This window comes from Amphibalanus amphitrite, unplaced genomic scaffold (assembly GCF_019059575.1).
Source record: "Amphibalanus amphitrite isolate SeventyFive unplaced genomic scaffold, NRLGWU_Aamphi_draft 000240F_arrow, whole genome shotgun sequence".
NCBI classification, from domain to species: domain Eukaryota; kingdom Metazoa; phylum Arthropoda; class Thecostraca; order Balanomorpha; family Balanidae; genus Amphibalanus; species Amphibalanus amphitrite.
In genome coordinates this window covers 507,797-531,088 of record NW_024881735.1, presented here as the reverse complement: position 1 = coordinate 531,088, position 23,292 = coordinate 507,797, and the positions used below count along the sequence as shown (strand labels likewise).

At 48.5% G+C, this 23,292-nt stretch overlaps 1 protein-coding gene across 6 annotated transcripts; it reads left to right on the top strand.

The window, feature by feature from the left end:
• Positions 1 to 9,521: 9,521 nt before the first annotated feature.
• Positions 9,522 to 22,608, top strand: LOC122386098. 6 transcript variants are annotated; one of them, XM_043374923.1, is made up of 7 exons: positions 9,559 to 9,697; positions 10,161 to 10,464; positions 11,120 to 11,321; positions 11,617 to 11,855; positions 12,194 to 12,421; positions 21,313 to 21,466; positions 21,948 to 22,608. In XM_043374923.1, exons 3-7 carry the CDS (start codon positions 11,136 to 11,138, stop codon positions 22,155 to 22,157), a joined length of 1,017 nt encoding a protein of 338 aa, XP_043230858.1. In that variant the 5' UTR covers positions 9,559 to 9,697; positions 10,161 to 10,464; positions 11,120 to 11,135; the 3' UTR covers positions 22,158 to 22,608. The 6 variants fall into 6 exon arrangements, with proteins under 6 accessions (XP_043230857.1, XP_043230861.1, XP_043230858.1 ...); XM_043374927.1 differs by having other exon boundaries at positions 9,562 to 9,586; positions 10,125 to 10,464; positions 12,248 to 12,421; XM_043374925.1 differs by having other exon boundaries at positions 9,562 to 9,586; positions 10,125 to 10,464.
• The last annotated feature ends 684 nt before the right edge of the window (positions 22,609 to 23,292 follow it).

Here is a 23,292-nt window from a genome sequence, read left to right as displayed (position 1 = left end):
AACTGGGTATCATTGGATTCGTCTCTTCCCAAAGAATCTTTTTGGTCTTTACTGCTAAGCTCTATCTCCAACAGGAACGAAATGGCGCGGGGGGGGTGGCAACCACCCCCCCCCCCCATGTGCGTTCTAGGATGGGAAAATGGCATGTGCGGGCGAGGGTTAAAGCATGCTACGTGAACTTTACCGCTGTAGAATAGCAACGCGTATTTTTAGTCACACAAATTACACTTTTAACGGACACAAGGGCCTGTTACCATAAGGAATGATTTACCTGGCCTTTTCTTATTATATCACACAATTATAACTTCCAGTGTGCACCAAGCGTCCTCAAGCTCTTAACCCTCGCCCCGTTGGGGGATGGCCATTTTGGCCCCCCCCTGTTGTTTTTCCTGAATAGCAAGAAAACGGCGGCGCGCAGCGCCGCCAAATTTTCAGTACCTTCCTGGCCATCAATTTGACACCTTCACACCAAATTTCAAGTCTTAGGTCACCTTAGGTCAGGAGTTATTGAGGTCAAACTGAGGTCATGTTCGAGCAAAACTGAGCAAAAAACATGCAATCTTGAAACGCTCACCAAATCTACAGTTATCAAGCAATTTCAAAGTTCTTTATATGGTCTAGTAGACAAAAAGCGGCGCTACAAAACTACTATCTCAGATTTTCAAAATTTTTGGTTTTTGAACAAAAAAAAAGTCAAAAAACTGATTCTTTTAGAAAAACTAAAAAAAAAATCCAAAATTTTTCCGAATTTCGAAAAAAACCGGAATATATGTGATAGTCCCGGCGCTCTTCTATATACATACCAAATTTCAGATCGATATCTCGTTTTTTGGCCAAGTTATAGCGAAAAATTTGTTCAAAAATGATGACGTCAAATTTTTGAACTCAATTTTTAGCGATTGTAGACCACGTACGGCAAAACAAAGACCACCATTGAACTCCCCGTGACGAGCTGCATCGATTCAATACCCATTTTATGCAAAAATATTAACTTTGAAATTTGACCTAATTTGACCTGACCTTGACCTGACCTTACCTTGACCAAAATGTGACCTTAGCTGGCCCCAAAGGCTGCCTGACCCACATAATCGCATTTGTCATGTAAAAATGACCATAAAACATGTATCACACGACACTTTCATATTGTGACCCCCCAGTGACCTGACCTCTGTGACCTGACCTGGTATCAGTGACCTCAAATAGCAAAATATGTGTTTGAAGAACATTTCCCCATCGATGATTTTCAATGAAATGCATTTTACTCGATTTTACAACGCATTTCTTGAAATGCCTGTAAACGGTGAAAATTGGACCTTTGACCTGACCTGTGACGTCATCGGTTTGACCTAGGTCAATAAAATTGGGTCACAAGGTAGTTCCTCGTTGGGGCTATCCAACGCCGTTTACCGCTTGTCGCTATGTTGCGTGGTTCTCGAGATCTTAGGGGGGGGGCCAAAATGCCCCCCCCCCCAACCGGGCGCGTTGCTCGGCAGAGCCCAACGGGGCGCGGGTTAAAACGCGTGTCAGCTTTGACGAATTCTGGATAAAATTTGAGATAAAATAGCAAAACATCAATTTCGGCATTCCCGTAGATCATTTCTCCCATTTTCGGCTTTCCCCGCAGTCCGGGGCAACGCCGAAAAAGTCACTTCTTTGATATTTTTAGTTTGTGCGCTTAACGGTATGCGAATTCATCAAATGCGCCTGGTATGTTTGAAAGGCAAAAGACTGGCCTCTCGAATGACGCCAACAAGAATAGCTTATGTTGTCTACCTTGCGTGCTACGGGCGTCAGAAAAAAAGTATTCGGCGTTCCCCCAACTTCCCCTACTGGGTGGCCAGCCCGTCACTCATCACGCGAGGCATCCAGCTCCACACGGCATTGCGGACGTCCTTGCCACCTATTGTCATCAGGAGCTTCTTAGGAAGAATTTAAAAATTATGATTAGCTTTATAGCACAGGACGTTGTGGATAGCATTGCACACTGCACTGTAGGGATCATCTATGCGATTTGTCATCTATGCGATTTGTCATTTCATGTTGTCATTTTCATTTATATTGTCACCGCTTTATTAATCAATCTGTTACCTGTTGTCAATTGCGCGTCAAGTTTGTTTGTCATTTGTAAACCGCCCTGCCGCTGGCCTCAACCTTCCTAGTAACCGCTGTGCCATACGCTATAGAACGTGTCGTGCAAAGGTCACGGCGGCACCCCTGAGGCGGCCGCTGCCCGTACGTTTAGGAACCCATTGTCGTGACGTTATGCCTGTGAACAAAGGTCGCGGTAGGGGCTCTCCCGGCAGCCGGACGGTGACTCATACGTTAAGCTTGTTTCTCGCCGCGCCTGCGGGCATATTGGTATACTGTCTATCGTCCGTATTTTATGTACAATAGTGAAATATGTAATTTTGTAAATACACTCTCCTACTCATCGGCTCAAGGCTTTGGAGGAAGACGGAAGACGAGGAAGCGAGGGCGACATGAAGAGCCCTGGTGGCTGACGAGTGCTCGGAACGAAACACGCTTCCCGATCACCGCGATCGGATGATGTAAACTGGGACGAACGTCTCTCCCCAAAGTTTACACTGGTGACCCCGACGTGATCCGAGCTACTCGCGCACCACGCCATGGAGTCGAGCGACGCCACCCGGCAGCACACCGCTCCTCCCGCAACCAACTTCGGCTCGCCTACACAGCGGTTACTAGGAAGGTTGAGGCCAGCGGCAGGGCGGTTTACAAATGACAAACAAACTTGACGCGCAATTGACAACAGGTAACAGATTGATTAATAAAGCGGTGACAATATAAATGAAAATGACAACATGAAATGACAAATCGCATAGATGACAAATCGCATAGATGATCCCTACAGCACTGCTGCTTAGTGAAAGAAAATGATTTCTTAGAACAAAGAACGATCGATGCTATTAGGTATAGAAACAAACTTGATAAATGGGGAGATGCAAATTATCTAAACGTGTATTCTAGATACGTCCCGAAGGCAATAGGACTTCCAACCTAAACACTTGCCGACCACGCCGAACCGCCGTTCGAAAGGTCCACAAAATTGTGCGTGTTTCGTTTCTTAACCTGAAACGCTGCAGAATGGTATTCATTCAAACCCAGTTAATGCTCAAACTAATTCGGGTGGTTTCTGTGCAGCAGAAAATCGAAAAATAGCAGAGGAAAGCCTTAGAGCTGTGGAGCAAGGCTACCTATTACACAAATTACATCGAAAATAACTGAACTGGTAATGGATCCCGATGAAATACATAATAGAGACGTTCGAAACCACAAAGATACAAGCTCTTTCGTTATTCATATAGAGGAACAAAACCATTTACCGAAGTGGAAAGACGCAAGAATTCTATGGAGCGGAAAAGGGAAAAATCGACGAAAACTGATCGAAGCTGCGGTGATTGAATGTTTGCCAAACATCAACTCAAAAAGAGGAGATTACTCATTGGCACCAATTTTGGGTAGAATTTTATGGAGGGAACAGAAAGTTTTGCCACGTGAATAGGTCATAATGTTTGAAATATCAATCTCATCGCTCGCGTTCACCCACATTGAATCGTGTGTTTTCATTATCTGTATTGTATCAATGTATTGATAAAGAAATAATCGAAACGCGTTTACATTGAATACAGATAAGAATTTGATATTGTTTTTCATTTAAGTAAAGATCCCGATGAAATTTATTGTGAACATCGCGAATTGAGCGAAGGGAATTACTATCAAACGATCAAGGAAAACGCAAAAACAAATAGTACGAGGGGCGTTCAAAAAGTTCTCGGCCCGCCCATGAAGGAACAGAGATACGACGTCGACTTATTAGACCAAAAATGTTCACTTATTCAAATAATCAGCGTTAGGACAAAAACATTTCGCGCAGCGCTTCGCGAGAGGCCCCTGGGTCTCCATAGCCAAGTGGGTTTCGGACGCATCTGGCACGTCCAAGACGGCTGCTTTTGTCTCCTTGCTGTCAGCGAAGTTGCCACTGCTAAGCAATTTCCTTATCCGAAGGTTGGGACTTTTCAATTAAGACAAATCACTATTCTTTAGAATTGTGATTTTCTATTGAAAATCCCAACCTGAGCTACCTCTCTAGGGGGGTGTTTAGCGTTTCTGCCGCGATTTGGGTCATTTTGATCGCCGCCGAAACGGCTCGGTAGATTTTCTTGCCATTTTCAGCGTTTGGTCCCGTGTGGGGGAGCTACCGGCTGGTACCGGTCGCTTGAAATATAATTAACCCGTTTTGGGGTAATCGGCACGTGCATTTTCCCATAGGGTTAACATGGGGAAAAATTAAAAATGCGATTTGCGCAAAATCTGTTCAGTAATATTTGTCCACTTTTTTAGGGTCAGTTCTTGGGCTGGCACCTCACCTTCTGGGGGTAATTATTTAAAAATCATAGGGTACAGTTTCGGGTAATCGTGACGGACAGTTACCCCATGTTGAGCCTATGGCGATTTCGAAAAATTATTTTCAAATCGATTTTGCAAAAAATTTCCACGTTAGATTTTGAAAATGTTCCAATATGTTGTGCCCCGGGGTGTCGGCTACCACATGGTATGGGTCAGATATGGGGCGATTGAAAAGCACGTGCCACGTGCAAACGTGTTTGATGGGGTAACCTCCGGGAAAATCCGACATTGTCCAACTGGGGGTCCTATGGCGCGGAAACGACTTCATCTAGCGACACCAAATCAATGCAGCCGGTGAGCAGATGAGTCCAGCTTGTCGCACCAGTGGTCACGTGGCGCACGTGCTATTGCACGTGCCGTGGCACGGGGTCAATTTTTGTTCTTAAATACACCAACATTGTGAAATGCAAGGAATGGGGGAAATAGCCGTCAGGCCGTCAGTTTTTATGATAGAGTCGATCTGAAAACGGGTGTAGACACAGAATGAACGGCGCTAAAAAACTGCTATCTCGGATTTTTTGTAAAACGAAAAATTTAAAATTCTAGGGAAATTATATATTAGAAAGGTGAAATTTCCCTAAATTTTCCCGTTTTTCAAGTTTAGCCGTCCACTGTTCAGTGACGATGACACCGGCCGGGGTCATCTTTTACATGCTAATGGCCACGTCGATGGGTCATCACGTGGCGTGAATAGTGAAGCTATCAAAGGTCCGGCACGTGTCACGTGGCCACGTGTTTGAGTCGCGTACCTCCCAGATTATCGTGTGTTTGCCGATTTGTGGCTTTATAGCACCAAAACAGCACAAGCCAGGAACACTGAAATGGTGCAATCAGTGAGGGGACAAGTCCTGCTTGCACCACCGGTGGTCACGTGGCACACGTGCAAATCTGGGCACCTCCGTTGCGAGGATATTTTATAGTGAAATATTCAAATGTACATAACTTTGTAAGTTTAAGTCCGATTGGGCTAGAATTTGGTGGGTGGATGAATTCTTAAGCGACATGAACGAATGCGCCATATTTGTTGCAGTGCGCCACGTTTGTCTCAAAGCGCCATTTTTGCCACAAAGTGCAGAATGTGCGTAACTTTGTCGAACATTGGACGATTAGGATGCGCTGTAATTAAGGGATGGCTGCTTAAACGGCAGATATGAATGCACCACATTTGCCGCAGGTCGCCATATTTGTCTTAATGCGTCAGTGTTTGCGTTTTGCCTACGGCGGGCGTTTTTGCGGCGTTGTTTGCGTTTGGCGGCGGGCGGCCGTTTTTTGCGTTTTTTGCGGTGTTTTCGTTTGGCGGCGGGCGGCCGTTTTTTGCGGCGTTTTACGGTTGGCGGCGGGCGGGCGTGCGTTGCGTGCGTTTTTTTTGCGGCGGTGTTTGCGTTTTTTGCGTTTTTTTGTGCTTGGCGGCGGGCGGGCGGGCGATGCGGGTGTTTTGCAGTGTTTGCGTTTGGCGGCGGGCGGCCGTTTTAGCGGCGGTTTGCGGCGGGCGGCCTTTTTTGCGGCGTTTTGCGGTTTGCGGCGGGCGGACGTTTTTTGCGGCGTTTTGCGGTTTGCGGCGGGCGGCCGTTTTTGCGGCCTTTCGCGGTTGGCGGCGGGTGATGCGGGCTTTTTTGCGGCGGCGGGGTTTGCGTTCTTTTGCGGTGTTCGCGTTTTGCGGCGAACGGGCGTTTTTTTTGGCGTTTGGTGTGCGTGCGATGCGGGCGGTTTTGATTTTTTTGCTGCGTTTTTTTGCGGTTTTCGGCGGGCGGGCGATTTTTTTGCGCCATTTGCGTTGGCGTTTTGGCGTCCGTTTTGCGCGTTTTGCGGTGTTTGCGTTTTGCGGCGGGCGGGCGGTTTTTCACAATTAAAGTCCCAACCTTCGGATCCGCAGAGCTGTTCGACAAGCGCTGCCCGGGCCTATCCGAAGGTTGGGACTTTTCAATTAGACAATCACTATTCTTTAGAATTGTGATTTTCTATTGAAAATCCCAACCTGAGCTACCTCTCTAGGGGGGTGTTTAGCGTTTCTGCCGCGATTTGGGTCATTTTGATCGCCGCCGAAACGGCTCGGTAGATTTTCTTGCCATTTTCAGCGTTTGGTCCCGTGTGGGGGAGCTACCGGCTGGTACCGGTCGCTTGAAATATAATTAACCCGTTTTGGGGTAATCGGCACGTGCATTTTCCCATAGGGTTAACATGGGGAAAAATTAAAAATGCGATTTGCGCAAAATCTGTTCAGTAATATTTGTCCACTTTTTTAGGGTCAGTTCTTGGGCTGGCACCTCACCTTCTGGGGGTAATTATTTAAAAATCATAGGGTACAGTTTCGGGTAATCGTGACGGACAGTTACCCCATGTTGAGCCTATGGCGATTTCGAAAAATTATTTTCAAATCGATTTTGCAAAAAATTTCCACGTTAGATTTTGAAAATGTTCCAATATGTTGTGCCCCGGGGTGTCGGCTACCACATGGTATGGGTCAGATATGGGGCGATTGAAAAGCACGTGCCACGTGCAAACGTGTTTGATGGGGTAACCTCCGGGAAAATCCGACATTGTCCAACTGGGGGTCCTATGGCGCGGAAACGACTTCATCTAGCGACACCAAATCAATGCAGCCGGTGAGCAGATGAGTCCAGCTTGTCGCACCAGTGGTCACGTGGCGCACGTGCTATTGCACGTGCCGTGGCACGGGGTCAATTTTGGTGCTTAGATATACTAGCATTGTGAAATGCAAGGAGTGGGGGAAATAGCCGTCAGGCCGTCAGTTTTTATGATAGGGTCAATCTGAAAACGGGTTTAGGCACAGAATGAAGGGGGCTAAAAAACTGCTATCTCGGATTTTTTGTAAAATGAAAAATTTAAAATTCTGGGGAAATTATATATTCGAAAGGTGAAATTTCACTAAATTTTCCCGTTTTTCGAGTTTAGCCGTCCACTGTTCAGAGACGGTGACACCGGCCGGGGTCATCTTTTACATGCTGATGGCCACGTCGATGGGTCATCACGTGGCGTGAACGGTGAAGCTATCAAAGGTCCGGCACGTGCCACGTGGCCACGTGTTTGAGTCGCGTACCTCCCAGATTATCGTGTGTTTGCCGATTTGTGGCCTTATAGCACGAAAACAGCACAAGCCAGGAACACTGAAATGGTGCAATCAGTGAGGGGACAAGTCCTGCTTGCACCACCAGTGGTCACGTGGCACACGTGCAAATCTGGGCACCTCCGTTGCGGAGATATTTTATAGTGAAATATTCAAATGTACATAACTTTTTCAGTTTAAGTCCGATTGGGCTAGAATTTTGTGGGTGGATGAATTGTTAAGCGACATGAACGAATGCGCCATGTTTGTTGCAGTGCGCCATGTTTGTCTCAAAGCGCCATTTTTGCCGCAAAGCGCATAATGTGCGTAACTTTGTCGAACATTGGACGATTAGGATGCGCTGTAATTAAGGGATGGCTGCTGAAACGGCAGATATGAATGCACCACATTTGCCGCAGGGCGCCATATTTGTCTTAATGCGTCAGTGTTAGCGTTTTTCCTACGGTGGGCGTTTTTTTGCGGCGGTGTTGGCGTTTTTTTTTGGGGGGGGGGGGGGTTGCGTTTGACGGCGGGCGGCCGTTTTTGCATTTTTGGCGGTGTTTGCGTTTGGCGGTGGGCGGCCTTTTTTGCGGAGTTTTGCGGTTGGCGGCGGGCTTGCGTGCGTTGCGGGCGTTTTTTGCGGCGATGTTTGCGTTTTTGCGGTTTTTGTGTTTGGCGGCCGGGCGATGCGGGTGTTTTTGCTGTTTGCGTTTGGCGGCGGGCGGCCGTTTTAGCGGCGGTTTGCGGCGGGCGGCCGTTTTTTGCGGCGTTTTGCGGTTTGCGGCGGGCGGCCGTTTTTTGCGGCGTTTTGTGGTTTGCGGCGGGCGGCCGTTTTTTACGGCGTTTTGCGGTTGCCGGCGGCCGGCCGTTATTTGCGGTTAGCGGCGGGCGGCGGGCGGTCGTTTTTTGCGGCGTTTAGCGGTTTGCGGCGGGCGGCCGTTTTTGCGGCGTTTTGCGGTTCGCGGCGTGCGGCCGTTTTTTGCGGCGTTTCGCGTTTGGCGGCGGGCGATGCGGGCGTTTTTTGCGGCGGCGGTGTTTGCGTTTTTGCGGTGTTTGTGTTTTGCGGCGGACGCGCGTTTTTTGCGGCATTTTGTGCGTTTTTTCTGCGGTTTTCGGCGGGCGGGCGATGTTTTTTTGCGAAGTTTGCGTTGGCGTTTTAGGCGTGCGTTTTGCGCGTTTTGCGGTGTTTGCGTTTGGCGGCGGGCGGGCGGTTTTTCACAATTAAAGTCCCAACCTTCGGATCCGCAGTGCTGTTCGACAAGCGCTGCCCGGGCCTATGTTGGTGAAGAGGTGGCAACCTGAGGGTGCAAGGTACGGAGAAAAAAGTGGCTTTGACAACAGCTCGAAGCCACAGCTCACTGCTTCCCTGATCGTCACCCTGTTCGAAATGCCTGTAAACGGTGAAAATTCGACCTTTGACCTGACCTGTGATGTCATCGGTTTGACCTAGGTCAATGAAATTGGGTCACAAGGTAGTTCCCTGATGGGACTATCCAACACCGTTTGCCGCTTGTCACTAGGTTGCGTGGTTCTCGAGATCTTGGGGGGGGGCAAATTGCCCCCCCCCCCCGAACAGGGCGCGTTGCTCGGCAGAGCCCAACGGGGCGCGGGTTAAAACACTGTCTGATAGTGTGAAATAAATTAATAAATGAATAATAAATAAAGTAGAGTCTGAAATAAATTCATTAGGTATATGAAAATATTTGGGCTGTAAAAGAAATTTGGCACATATTTGGTCAAATTAGGTGCATTCGTCAGATAGCCCGTCGTGAAAACGGCTAATATGGACACTGGGTATTGTCTGTACAGCCCATGTCAAGCTAAACGCCCGCCTCGCAAATTACGCGAAATGACGCTTAAAACAGCTGTCGGGCAAATATTCAGACAAGAGAAGTCCGTCTGTAAACAACTGCCTCCGGGCGCTCCGCTGCTGGCGTTTACTGTTTGGGTGGCGTCAGTGGCCTGGTCGACTCGCAGTGGTCGCCGCTGTCTGGCACGTGTCCGCAGAACATAAACTGACCGCTGCGGTCGCTCGGGGGCGCGGCCGCCGACGCGACGGTGGCAGGCGGTCGTACCGCGGTTCGGTGGTCTGCGGTCCGTGCAGTGGTCTTGTTGACGGTTGACCGGCGCGGTGGTCTGTGGCCTGTGCCTGGTGCATCGCACGGCTACACAGCAGTCGGAGTGGAGTGGAGTATACCTACGCAGGCAAGAGTCATAACGCTTGGAACTTGACGTTTAAAACAAGGCAAAACATGTCCTATATTTTGGTCTTTAACTAAGCTAATTAAAGTAATTTAATCAAAAGTGAATGTTTATCACATCCTGGGCTATTGAGACACGAACACATTTTTCGGGCATTCAAGCCCCATCCGTACCTACTTAATATATATAATTTTCGAAATTTCAAAATTTTGAAAATTCGAGATAGCAGTTTGATAGCGCAGTCCATTCAGAGTCCTCTCATGCAAAGAAATTGGATCTAGCTCAAAAACTGAGCTCTTGGGAGCGATTCCCGTGGTTCAATGTTTAGCGTCGAAATCGGCCGAACATGACGTCAGTCTGACGTCATTTCCGGCCGACCTATGATAGATACGAAGTTCAAATTTTGACACAAGGTGTCAAATTGATGCAGCCGAAGGTACTGAAAGTTTGGCGGCGATACGTCAAGCGGTTTATAAGTTATTGCAGAAAAACGGGAGGGGGCTATGAATAGCCCCCCCTCCCCCAATGGGGGCGGGCATACACAGCGTCCAATTTAGGTATACGAGGGGTATAGGCCGAACCTCCACATTTCGGTCCCTCATTGAGCTGGTTTGGAAAAAAGTGCTTTCTGCTTGTAGCGAAACAAAGCTCTTGTGATCTTGCATCTGGTTATATTTTGTTGAACTCTCAAGAACACGGCTCTTGCTGCAATCGATTGTCGAGTAGGTAATCATCTGGCAACTACTGGTCTTAATACAAAAGGACGACAGGTAAATATAAAAGGGACCCGTTCTTAGGTGTTGTTTTTATCCGCTGGGACTGAGAGCGTGAGATGATGTTTTTCGTACTCCAGCGTAGATGGGTAGCCATACGGCTTCCACGGTTGACAGTGATGACATCAGTCATCTTTTTGCAAGCTCGTTAAAGATTTGGGTTAAAGATCCCCGTACAGCCCAAATCTTTAACGAGCTTGCAAAAAGATGACTGATGTCATCACTGTCAACCGTGGAAGCCGTATGGCTACCCATCTACGCTGGAGTACGAAAAACATCATCTCACAAAAGGGACCCGTGTTTCAGTGAGGCTATCGTAGCATGTAAGATGTAACCATGACTGATGCCTGTATGTACGGCTTTCGCGAGATTAAGCGGTAGGTTTTTGCACGTTAACATTTCCGGTTATATCTCAGAAACTAATCGATCTACGATGAAGCCATTTTACACGATCATGGCCGGCTTGTGAACCAACAAGTCGATCGCATCTTCAACACTGAAAAGTTTAAGACGACGAAGATACCTATAGTCTGAAGTAAACTAATTTTTTCATAAACCTACCGCTAAAACCCGCGGGACCTGTACAGTGTACAGTCTACATTCAGTGCGTGCGCAACCAACGGATCTCCAGCAGCCGCTGCCCACGCCTCAGGTGCCGGTCGGCAGCCATGTCTCTCCAGCTGCGCTGCCCGCTGTACCAGCTGGCACTGCTGGCTGCGGCCGCCGCCACGGTGGGGTGCGGCGGACCCCGCGCCCCCGCCGCCGAGCCGGGACAGCCCCTGCAGGAGACGCTGCAGCTCATACAGCAGCGGCTGGCCTCACTGGACGACAGGGTGCAGCAGCTGACGAGGATGGTCAGTCGGTCTCTGTCACAGCTGGGCTAGATAGGTGGTAGATGGATGGCACCACTCACCACTGCTTGACTATGGAAAGCATGCTACCTAGCAATAAAAGCATAATGTTGAGATGTGAGCGCATTAGTTTATTGAATGTGCAAATCGGGTTACTTTCATGCAATGCCGGAAAGAATTAAGTACTAAAACCATAGCTATCACAAAGGGCTAAAATCACTGGACCAGCAACGCCACATTGTCAGTGCCTAGGTGTGAAGACATGTGAAGTTCATCTGGAACCGTCGGTACACCGCAGGTATCTCAGGACAATGGCGGCGGCGGAGCGGCCGAGAGCGTGCGACAGTGCGCGCTCTCCTGCGCAGAGGGCCGCGACTGTCTGGTGGTCGACTACCGCGCGCCGGACAACTGCCGGCCCCTCGAGAAGCTCGCGACCTGCGACCGCGCCGGCGGCGCCGCCTCCGGCTACTTCGTTAGCGTGGCGCAGACGTGCGCACGCACCTGTCTTCAGCTGCTCCGTCAGAAGCCCAGCTCCCGGTGAGCACAGGCCAGCTGTTCCCTGCAGTGGAAGCCCCTGAGCGGATGTTTACGATGTTTAGCGTGCATGCCGTGAGAAGCCGCTGACCGATAATTACCCCGGGGTAGGGATGATGTGTAGTACATACCACATGCACGGTCTGACCGATCCGGTGTTGTGCGCCGCTGACCAATGTTTAATCCCGAAGGGACGGTCTGTACCACCTGCACGGCCTGGCCTATCCGGTGTTGTGTGCCGCTGACCGGTGTTATCCCCCGGGTAGGGATGGTGTGTACCACCTGCACGGCCTGGCCGATCCAGTGTTGTGTGCCGCTGACCGGTGTTATCCCCCGGGCAGGGACGGTCTGTACCACCTGCACGGCCTGACCGAGCCGGTGTTCTGCGACATGAGCCGGGACGGCGGCGGCTGGACGCTGCTGCTAACGGCCAACTCCCAGGACGGCTGGAGCCTGGACACGCTGATGGAGAGGGAGGCGGCCCGGCCGGCGCTCGACCACAACTATTCCATCTTGCAGCACGCCGACTCACTCAAGGCGGCCGGCAAAGGCGCGAGGTTTCAGTACAGGTCAGTCCAATGTCTACCCGGGAGATAAGGATATCGAGCGCACATTAGCTGGGACAAGTGCTTCATTGGGGGAAACAACAATGGTGATATGTTACACCACGAATATTATCAGCATCTTGTTATCATTTGAACCGTCTACCTACACGGAAAAAAATATTTACTCCCCTAGGTGGGGTTCTGACGTCTCAAATACAGTACCTATATTAGAGTAGATATTCCCCCTATTTTGGAGTTCTATCCATAACTCCCTAAAACTATCAAAAGGCGATTCATTACTCCCTTGGTGTTTTGAAACTCCCTTGTAAAACGCAATTAAAACTCCCTTTTAGGGAGTGAAAAATAATAGGGAGTAGTGGAACCTAAGAGGAGTAATAAAACTCCTTATTAACTACTCCTTATTCCGGAGTTATGATCGCAAAAGGGAGTTTCACTACTCCTGTTCTGCAAGTGAAACTCCTTTAAATTTGTCTGTGGAGTAATGTCACACCGAAAACGAGACATGCTAAGTGGTTCCAAAACTCCCAAAAAGGTACTCATCCCAAATACAGTACTTATATTAGAGTAGATAAAGTTAACATTCTGGAGTTTTCCAAAAAGGGTGTGATGTCACCCCAAATATACGGGTTGAGTCACTCCTAATTTTGGGCAGGACGCACATTGCACAAGCCCCAACTGACATAATCAGAGCATTTCCAGCTGGAATTTTAACAAATATGGATCATTTATACCATTATCATTGCAAAAAAAGTTACTATGATGCTATGACGTGACGTGTGTTGTGAGGCTGAAATAAGAACCAGTGTCTTCCTATTTCTTTCGCGCATTTCGGAGACACAGTTTAGCTATAGTGTAATAAATAACCAGCAGACGAAAAAAAAAATCTCGAGCATATCCAACAAAAACACTGGATTATAAACAATATTTTTTCTGTATTCTCGTCAACCAAATCATGCATGTAACAGCAGATTTAGCACAAGATGGCCAGGAGCCACAAGGATTTGCCACTGGGTTTACAGAAAATCTGCAGCAGCATCCAGTATCATCCAGTATAGCAGCGTCCAGCAAGTACAGCAATGGTGAACGAAGCAGCTATCATAGATGTTAACCCTCGCCCTGGCAGGGGGCGGGGTCGATGCGACCCCACCCCCTAAGGGTTTTCAAAGATAGCGTAAAAACGGCGGCGCACAGCGCCGCCAAATTTGGCACTGCCTATGGGGCAACCTTTTTACATGAGACCTGAAAATTTCAGATCCGGGTGACCTTGGGTCAGGTCACCAGGTCAGAACAACCGGTACAAGGTCATGGTCAAATTTCAATTTGTTTATGCACCTGTCCAACTCACAATTTTGGACTGATTTCCTTCAAACTTTCAGGATGTACTAAGTTCACCGAGTTGTATAACATATTGTTCGGGTTCTTATGTCGCTGACCTGAGGTCAGTTAGAGGTCATTACGTCGTAATGTTAAGCCTATGGGAAAATATTCAATTCGGAAAATATTGAAGATATCCGCTTCGTTCTATCACTTTTGTGCTTTGAAACCACAGTACTTAGCATTATGCCACTTGGTGCTTCTTTGTTTGGTGTACTTATCCAAGGGTCAGGTCAAATGAGGTCAACTGAGGTCAAATGACGTTTGTGCCGATAACTTGTCACATAATAAAGATAAAGCTTTCAAAATGGTACCATTCTGTTTCTCTTGAACAGCCGAGTCGAATGATATGCAACATTAAGCATTTTGACCATTCTTAAGACTTAAGTTGTACTTAGGTTGTGCTTAGTATTTCAAGTACACCTAAGCAACCAAAAAAAAGTACATCGTTCGACGCGCCTTGACGTGCTGAGTTCACTGTTGCTTTTGTTTTTGTTCTATATTAATTAGACAAAAAGTTAGAAGCGAAAAACTTTTGACCTGTTTTAGCGTTGCACAGGGGTGAGAACTCCAGGGGGCCCACATACCTACCAAATTTGGTGTTTCTAGGTGCCATAGGAGGCATTAATGTTGCATATCATTCGACTCGGCTGTTCAAGAGGAACAGAATGGTACCATTTTGAAAGCTTTATTTTTATTATGTGACAAGTTATCGGCACAAACGTCATTTGACCTCAGTTGACCTCATTTGACCCAGCCCTTGTTATGAAAAATGACCTGCCAGGGTGAGGGTTAAAAAATGAACACATTTTTATGCAGAAACAATTGAGATGTGAGACTCTCCATAACACTGTAACACGGTCATAGGGGTGTGATTCTAAACACACATATCCAGCGCCGTGCTGGTGGTGCGAGTTTTCCGTGGAGTGCTGGGAGGGGGGGGGGACGGCGTTTTCGCGCCCCAGTCTAACTCGGCTCTCGGGTCATCTAGCGACACGCGGTAAACGGCACTTCGATAGTCAAAAATAATGAAGAAAATAATCCTGTCATTTTTAGATCATGTCAAAGATCAGGTCACCAGAGGTCATCAAAGGTCAAATTTTGCCTCTTTCAATAGTTTAAAGTTTTTGAAAACCGACGCATAACTTGGGAACCAAAAAGAGCCACTGCACCGCGAAAAGGCGCGTTCGATAGCCATTTTTAACGCTCTTTCGTAATGTGTCCTCAGATGTGACCTCAGGTCAACAGTTTAGCCTCTAGAGAGAAAAAAGAACTCCACAAATAACCGTTTTACGAAAATAATAGTGTATTTCTGTAATCACCTTTGACTCAATAGAGTCGCGACATTGCTGTTGGCAGCATCATAAAAAACATCATCAGCATTGAAAATTTTACTTAAGGTCAAGGTCATGACTTGACCGGAAAAGGTCATGCTGCATATCGGTCGATTCTTTTCGTCAAGCTGAACACATCTGAGGTTTTTTACCGCTCTAGCATGTCTCTCAATCGATGTTATAGACTTAGAGAGTGTTTAGAACGACGTTTTCTCCCATTCACTTATAATGGAGATTGCGCAAAATTGCCCTGGCATTAGGTCATCGATATGAAAGTTCTGAGATATAGGTATATTTTATAGATTCTTTTACTTTTATCAATCGCCGAAAATTGCAATATAATCATTCAGTCGGTGTAGCTACTACGAGCATTCTTTCTGCGGTGAGGTCACTTGAAGTGGCCTGGTGACCTGACCTTTGGCGACCTGGGTCTGAAATTTTAACAACATTTGTGGGAAAAGATGCATGAGCAGGTGTGCCAAAGAAGACGGTGGCTCCACGCAGCCATTTGTGAGCTATCTGCGAAAACCACGGGGGGGGGGGTGTCCAAACGCTCTCCCCGGTCAGAGCGGGTTTAAATCGGTATTAGTCGCTGCATCTCGCGACGGCACACATGCTCGTTTTTTCCGCGAGCCTCTAGCTCAAGTTGGAAAGAAATATGGGAAGGGGATTCGCCCCTCGACGTGGGTGCATGCAGAAAACCGGTAGGTCCGGGGACGGTTAAGGTTATACAATATACACACTGTGGCTCAGCATCCATGCACAGTGTGCATTGCACACACTGTCTCCGTGAGGGTTGTGCTGGATGAATAGACAACCACGCGTTGGACACTATTCGTTTATCCAACGTATTCCTCGTCGTGCAACGGGCTTCCGAGCGTGTTTGCCAACCATGCTTGCCAGCATTATCTGCAATGGAAAATGTTCCGTTGTGACTAAAAAAGACAATATTTTAAGTCTGCATAGGTGGGATCAATGGGTTTCTGAGAAACTTTGTCTAGGAGCTAGGGACATTCCCAACATCATTTGATGCAACTATTAGGTCACTGCATTGGGCGAGGAGTGATGTTTGCTCTGCTCTGCGCTCAACCTTTGCAATTGATAACTTGAGCTTTTTAACATTTCCGTATAACATTTTATATAACTAACATTTCCATAAACATTTCAATTCCGGAATTCACGCTTGAGTGCATTTGTCTTTTGATGTGGCGGGTAATTTTCGGAAAATAATTGAGATAGGCCTATTCTAATAAAGCAATATATATATACTTACACGTATTTTTTCATATGCCTTTCATTAACCCTCGCCCGCACATGCCATTTTCCGATCCTAGAACGCAAATGGGGGGGGGGTGGTTGCCACCCCCCCCCGCGCCATTTCGTTCCTGTTGGAGATAGAGCTTAGCGGTAAAGACCAAAAAGATTCTTTGGGAAGAGACGAATCCAATGATACCCAGTTTTACCTTCTCAGGTCAGTCATTGACCTTCCAGGTCAGGTCAAACTAAAAAATATTGCTGTTTTGGGTCACCGTTGGATATCAAGTGCGCTGCTTATCAAATACCGATGACGATGCTGTTTTCTGGTGCCAAGCTAGCTAGAACCTCTTTGTCACACTACCCAACCAGAATTTTGCTGCTGAGGTCATTTCAGGTCAAGTTAGGTCAAGGTCAATTATATGTGTTTGTATGTCTGTGTGTGTCTGTGTGTATACTGATGTGTGCACCGATGGTTTTTGGGTCCATATTACATGAAATCATGATCTGAGAAGCTTTTACCAAAAATGCAGTCAAAAAACTTCACAAAAAGTAACTTCAGCTTGCCTAAAACGCAATTATCTTAGATGACCTAGGTTGACCTTGACCCTGACCTTGACCCCTGTACATCGTCGAACAACATGTTCCATGATAGGTGGGAGGTAAGACTGGCAAAAAAGGCCGAAATCAGGGTGTCAAAAGCTCACAAGGCCCATGGCAAGCGCAAGATGTTGAGAATTGGCCATTTGGGTCATGACATGACCTGAAAAACAAGGTCATATCTCCGAAACCAAAAATCACAGAAACTTGAAATTTTTAGTGGACATCAAGAAAGGATAGAGGAGCAGCTATTCGAAAAATCAGCCTTCTAGCTCTAAAAATGTTGAGTGCAGAGCAGAAAGACTACCTGGGGGGGTGGCAACCACCCCCCCCCCCCCATGTGCGGGCGAGGGTTAAAACCAGTTTCATTGTTTAACCCTCGCCGGCACAAGGGGGGGCAGGTTTTTCGCAAATAACTCGCGCAAAAAGCGGCTGATCGCGACGACACTTTCAGTACCCTCGTGTTAATCAATTTTACATCTACCCTGATAATTTCATGACACTGACCCAAATGACCTTTGACCTGTGGCCTATTTTCCAAGACCATGTTTGGCCAGAATCGCGATTCGGCGTACGTCGGCTCGCATTACCAGCGCGTTTGCAGTCTTTTCGTGGTTTCAAGCGTTCAAACATGTGATATGATGTTGGTCTCATGGATTAGGATGGGTGTCAAGGTCACCTGAAGGTCAGGTCAGGTCATTGACCTTTGGTGACCTCGGTTAAAAACCATTTGAACATTTACAAAGTAGTTTTCGTGCCTTCGTAACATGTTACGAGGCTGTCAGAGGCGGTTGACACCTATGTACTACAAATACCCGGCAGCACCCTTACTGGTTGACCTGACCTGACCTGGCCTACATGCATAAAGACATCATCTGTGATCAAAACCAACATGATATTCGTGATCAGCGCCCCGAAAAAAACAGCAGCCACCCTTTACGATGTTCTTGCAGGTCCCGATTTTCCCAACCTTTGGGTCATTGACCTGACCTAGAAGGTCAACCGATGACCTAGGACCTCAAAATTGGGTATCATCGGCTTCCTCTTGTCAAGGGCAACACGCTCGTTTTTTCCGCGAAGCTCTAGCTCCATCAGGGGCCAAACGCCAGGGAGGTCGTACCCCCCCCCCCCATTGTGCCGTCGAAGGACGCAAAATGGCCTGTGCCGGCGAGGGTTAAAGTATAAATTACCTTATGAAAAGGCTACACTGAATATGGGGCATGGATCATGCAGCACAGATAACCAATGACATTCAGGTACTCAGATTATTTTTCAAAGAAAGGAGCAAAATAGAGCAAAAAACAGGAACATGTAACCCATTACCCCGGGTTTCCAAAAACTGTAAATCTTTTATTAATTTTCGTTTTCAACCCTTGTATGTTCTGCCATGACAAGTCTACGACAAAGGGGAACAGGCGGTGATGACGTTCATTGCATTCTCTAATTTTGCCAAAAGTGTATAGCTACCAAAAAAGAATGATTCCGGGAAGAGCCGGCATAAGTACTGGACGTCAATATTTTGGGCAAAGAAAAAAAACATTAATATGTCACGAAGCAAATATAACTGTTGAACGCATCTCCAAAGTCGCAGCGAGAAGGGACTTGCCTGAATTGTGAGCTCGAAGATCCTGTCAGTTATATGCAGTGAGATGATAGTTGCTGCTGCGAGAGCGTCGTCTCCGAGCGTATCGTCACCACTCCCACCTTTTCCTGCACCACTCTCCGCCGAAAACTCTCACAACCCACTGACAGTCCACTGACACCACCACCGGCATGTTCACTGTATGGCGCAACTGCCAACCGACTGCTGCCTTGAAAATGGCGTCGAATAACGCACGTGCATCAGCGCCGCGATGGCGGCAAAACTCTTTCAAGAGGAGTTTCAGGTCTTTTTTCGGAGTTCAGTTACTCTTCTTTTCTTTTGACTGTTCTCTCGGTTCTTCGTTAACTCCCTTTGCGGTGAATTACTCTGCATTGCGTACTTCCATGCTTATTCGAACTGTCACAGCAGAGTAACAAAACTCCGACCGGGTTTGTATACTCCGAGCGGTTATGCATGGGGAGTAAATGAAATCCCAATCTCTTTCCTTTACTCCGACAGATAAAGTGAGGTACTTTTATTACTCTTCCTCGCCATGAAATACTCCAAAATGAATGGTATATGAACACCATCAAAAGGAGTTTTCAAAAAAAGGTGTATGTAAATCTCTCGCGGAGTAAATATTTTTTTCCGTGTACCTGCATTAATTAAGCAGCTCATCTTATCCTGCGACTTTTTTTTTTTTTTTAATTTAGTCTTCCCGGCATGCCTAAGGCAACCGCCAGGGAAGGGGAAATTACTAAGGCTGGCAATGAGCCAGATCTTTCGTTTTACTTTACTTTACTGTCAGCTATTTAATTCTGACCCAAGCAAGAGAGAGAAGCAAACTTTACTTTAATTCGGCTCATGTGGCGTCCGATTAACAAGGCAAGGGTGTCCAGAAAGGGGTAGAATATTCATACTTGCTGCTGTAAATCTTGCTGCTGATGGTGTGAGGTGTTGCAATGTGTGATGTTTGTTGTGGGATGTATTTACCAGGAAAAGTCCTAACTAGAAAAAACCTGGTGCCTAAGTCAAGGGGCAAAAACTGTCGAGTACAGTAAAAATCCCCGCAATAGTTACGTTACGTTATATCTCTAATGTGGACAGTGAAAGTGTAATTGCGCAGGCTGTTCGCAGGGATCGGCCAAAATAAAACCGGCCTACCGAGTGAGACAGCCAGCGGGTTATGGCAGCCGGTGTGACCCGGGTGCCCCAGTCATGTCCCGCCCGTCTCAGGGGTACAACTTTGACTGGAATTTGGTGGCTCTGGAGGAGTAGCCGTGAGGCATAGCTCGACTCCTAGGCAGCGATGTTGGTAGGGCTAGTGGTTACCCGTTGGAGGAATTCTCTGAAGGAAGATACGGCGTCCGTGGTGAGGGGGTCCGTCAAAATAGAAGCCAGCCACGGCTGCCCTGTACGCTTTGGATTCTGGGCGAAGGTCAAGGTCGTATAGTCGGATTTCATGGTCAAACCAGTAGAGGGTGGAGGGAGGGTAGGAAAGTCGCCTGCCGCTGGCGTACTCAAACTTCAGCGACCCGATGTCAGGTGGAGGGATCTCACCCCTGGGACGTCTCTTCGGGATCAGGTCTGGATCGGGATCGTCAGTGTCGTTTCGGGGGCTGTCAGGCTGGAAGCTCGCCGTGTAGCCTCGGGTGAACGGCCTGCTTCGAGAGCAGCCGAAGTCGTCGGGGTCCGTGGTTGGTGTCGGTGAGTCGGGGGTGTCAGTCTGGACTTCGGCAGAGACCAGTCGGGCGGGTCGAGTTTGAGAGGTCGAGTCGAAGGTGGTCAGTTTGGTCGTTTGGGTGCTGGCGTCGGTCGTCTGAGAGCTGGCTGTCTCGGTCTGGGTCTGAACAGGGACTGCGGTCGCCTTAGGGGCCATGACCTCACCATCTGTCTGGACAGAGGCGTCTGTGCGAGCCGGAGAGGGCTGCATCGTTCGGTGCTGACTCTCAAGTGGAGGCCAAGCTGTGGAGTTGAGCGGCGGGGGTTGGAATGGCGCTCGCTCTCGAGTGTCTCGTTTGGTGGTTTTCCAGACGGGGCAGCTGTTTCGGTCCCATGCTGGGTGTGGACCAGAGCAGAGGGGGCACTTTGGGACCGAGGTACAGTCACCTGTGGGGTGGCTGTCCCTGGCAGAGCACTGCCCGCAGACTGTCTCTTTTCGTCGGCAAGAGCGCATGGAGTGGCCTAGCTTCCAGCACCTACGGCATTGCCTTGGCAGCTGGATCCAGGGTCGAACAGGGACGGAGAGGTACCCGCAGAGGAGCTTTCTTGGGAGATCGAGTCCTTTAAAGCGAAGTCGAATCAGGGGGTTTGGAGTTCGGTCCTTGGATTTGAGCCTCTGCACCTCGATAACACCCTGCGGGGCTAGTTCGGTGAGGAGCTCTTCGTCAGAGAGGTCGCTGAGGTCCGGACAGTGAATGAGACCCTGCGATGACATCAGGTTGGTTGCAAGAACAGCCGAAACAGGTTTTCCGAGCATGGTTTGGCAGGAGAGAAGGGCAGAGCTTTGGTCTTTGTTGAAGGTCGAGATGAGAATTTTGCCAGATCCGAGTTGTTTGGTTTTTTCGACTTCCGAGTCACAGATCGAGCGGATTTCCCTGATGATGGCGAACGGGTTCCCTCGCAGTGGAGTGCCATCAGGCCGGCTCATCAGGATGAGAGCGCGGCCTTCTGGTGGGTCAAGGTCGGGTTGCTCACCGCCGGGTTTTGCCGAGATGCGGACGCTTCAGCGTCCACTCTGCCGTCCTCAGGCTGGAGGCGCAGGCGCAGTCGGGCCGCGGCCGCTGGGGAGGGGTCTGGTCAGCTCCTCGCTCCTACAGCTTCACCCACCAGCTGACCAACCAGACGGACGTGAGGCTGGAGGACCGCTTCGACAACTGGAAGTACGACATGAACAGCATACAGGTGCGGTCCAGCGGAGTCCCGCGTGCAGAGTTGGCTATAAGCTTAGCAGGACCGGTTTGAGATGGATCGTGTGGGATTGAGTAGCTATTATATTAGCGTGCGAGAAACAAGCGATAATGTCAGACGAACTCGTTTGATAGCATTCCTGGTCTAATTGTTCTGATGCACTCATGTTTAGCTGTGTAGTACCGCTTACCTTTCTACGCACTCGCTGCACCTTTAAAGCGCTGATTTCATCTGTGCTCCATGATGCGGCTCGTGTCTTCTCCTTCATCGCTTCCTGAGTTACATCGTCCTGAGTTATCGGTAACTCGTCCTGACCTCCCCTCGACCTCAGTATAACCAGTCCGTTCACTTCTGATTGGTTCTAAGCATCTACCTTCTCACTTTGATCGCACGTCCCTTCTCCCCCGACCTTCCTCTACCGTTCGCTGTCCCTCCGACGCCTCTCTGACCGTCTGACCGTCTGACCCGCCCTCAGCAACGCCTGCCGTGGGTGAACGCTGGCGGCTACGCCGGAGGTAAGCCGCTGCTGACCACCTCGGACCAGTGGCGTTCCGGCGCCTTCTGGGGCACGCTGGTGACGCGGCCCGAGCAGCGCGCCTACCGCCACAGCCCGTGGGTTTACGGCACGGCCGCCCAGCACTCGGGCACCGTCCTCTACTGGCTGCGGGAGGAGCCGGCCAGCTGAGGAACCGGCGAATTATCCCCCGGGAACCGTCCTCTACTGGCTCCGGGAAACAGGCCAGCAGGAGGGGTCGGCTCGGGGAAACGACCGTCGACCACTCCAGGTGGAACGGTCGGCTTGGGAGATGGTCGACTAAGGGCAAAAGTCAACTAAGAGGGACGGTCAGGTACGGAGAACGGTCAAGCGAGAGAGTGCGGTAGCTAATGAGCTGTACTATGCTTGCACTGATGCAAAGCTGCCGTCATAAGCGGCCAGCAGCTAGCAAGTACCAACTCTGGCTCAGGTCCAGGCCGGTTTCCACCATCGCGAGCGCCCGGCCATTCTCATTTCAATTCAATTGAAATGTGCTTCATGAGTGAAAAATGGCTATGAATTGTTGTTCAATGAAAAAACCTCGAAAGTAGGTTTGTATCTCAAGGAATATTATATCCAATGTAAATATAACACATCTTATTTTAAGCCTTTCCATCGCAATCGGCAATGCAATGACATAAATTTGTTGAAGAATGGAGGGACATACGAAGAATGGAAGGCTACATTAATACCTACATTTCTCTAAATTGAAAATAACCATAGTGTTGGGAATATATATGTATGTTACAGGCGCCAGTGCCGAAGGCGCACGTGATATTGCTGACGTGTGTCGATAATTGTCATAGAGTCGACGAGTTAAGTGATTTATCATTGTGAGTCAGTCAGGCGGTGCGCTTGACCACGAATGGTAAGCTGGGGTATGTTGGCATGCACAATACAAGAACAAGGACGTGTGCACGATTTCTAACACTGGCGCGGTCGGTAGGACACGTTCCTATGTTCCGCAAAATAATTTGCAATTAATTTGAAATTAATCCCTTGCTAAGGTTGTAGCGGATTTATTTAATTAACTCGGATAACTTAAGCATATTTTGTCGTTTTCCACGTGACTTTTTTGGTGTTCATTTAACTGCTAAATCGACATGGATCACCATATACTGCTGATGTCCCACTTTGAGCATTTTTCTGGAACCGGCTCTCAAAACTGGCAGCAATGGGTGCGTCGTTTCGAAGCCAAGACATCGGCGCTACCGGCTGCCGACCGACTTCCGTGCCTGATCAGCGTGCTGCAGGGTGGTGCGCTGGATTTTTTTGCATCCCTGCC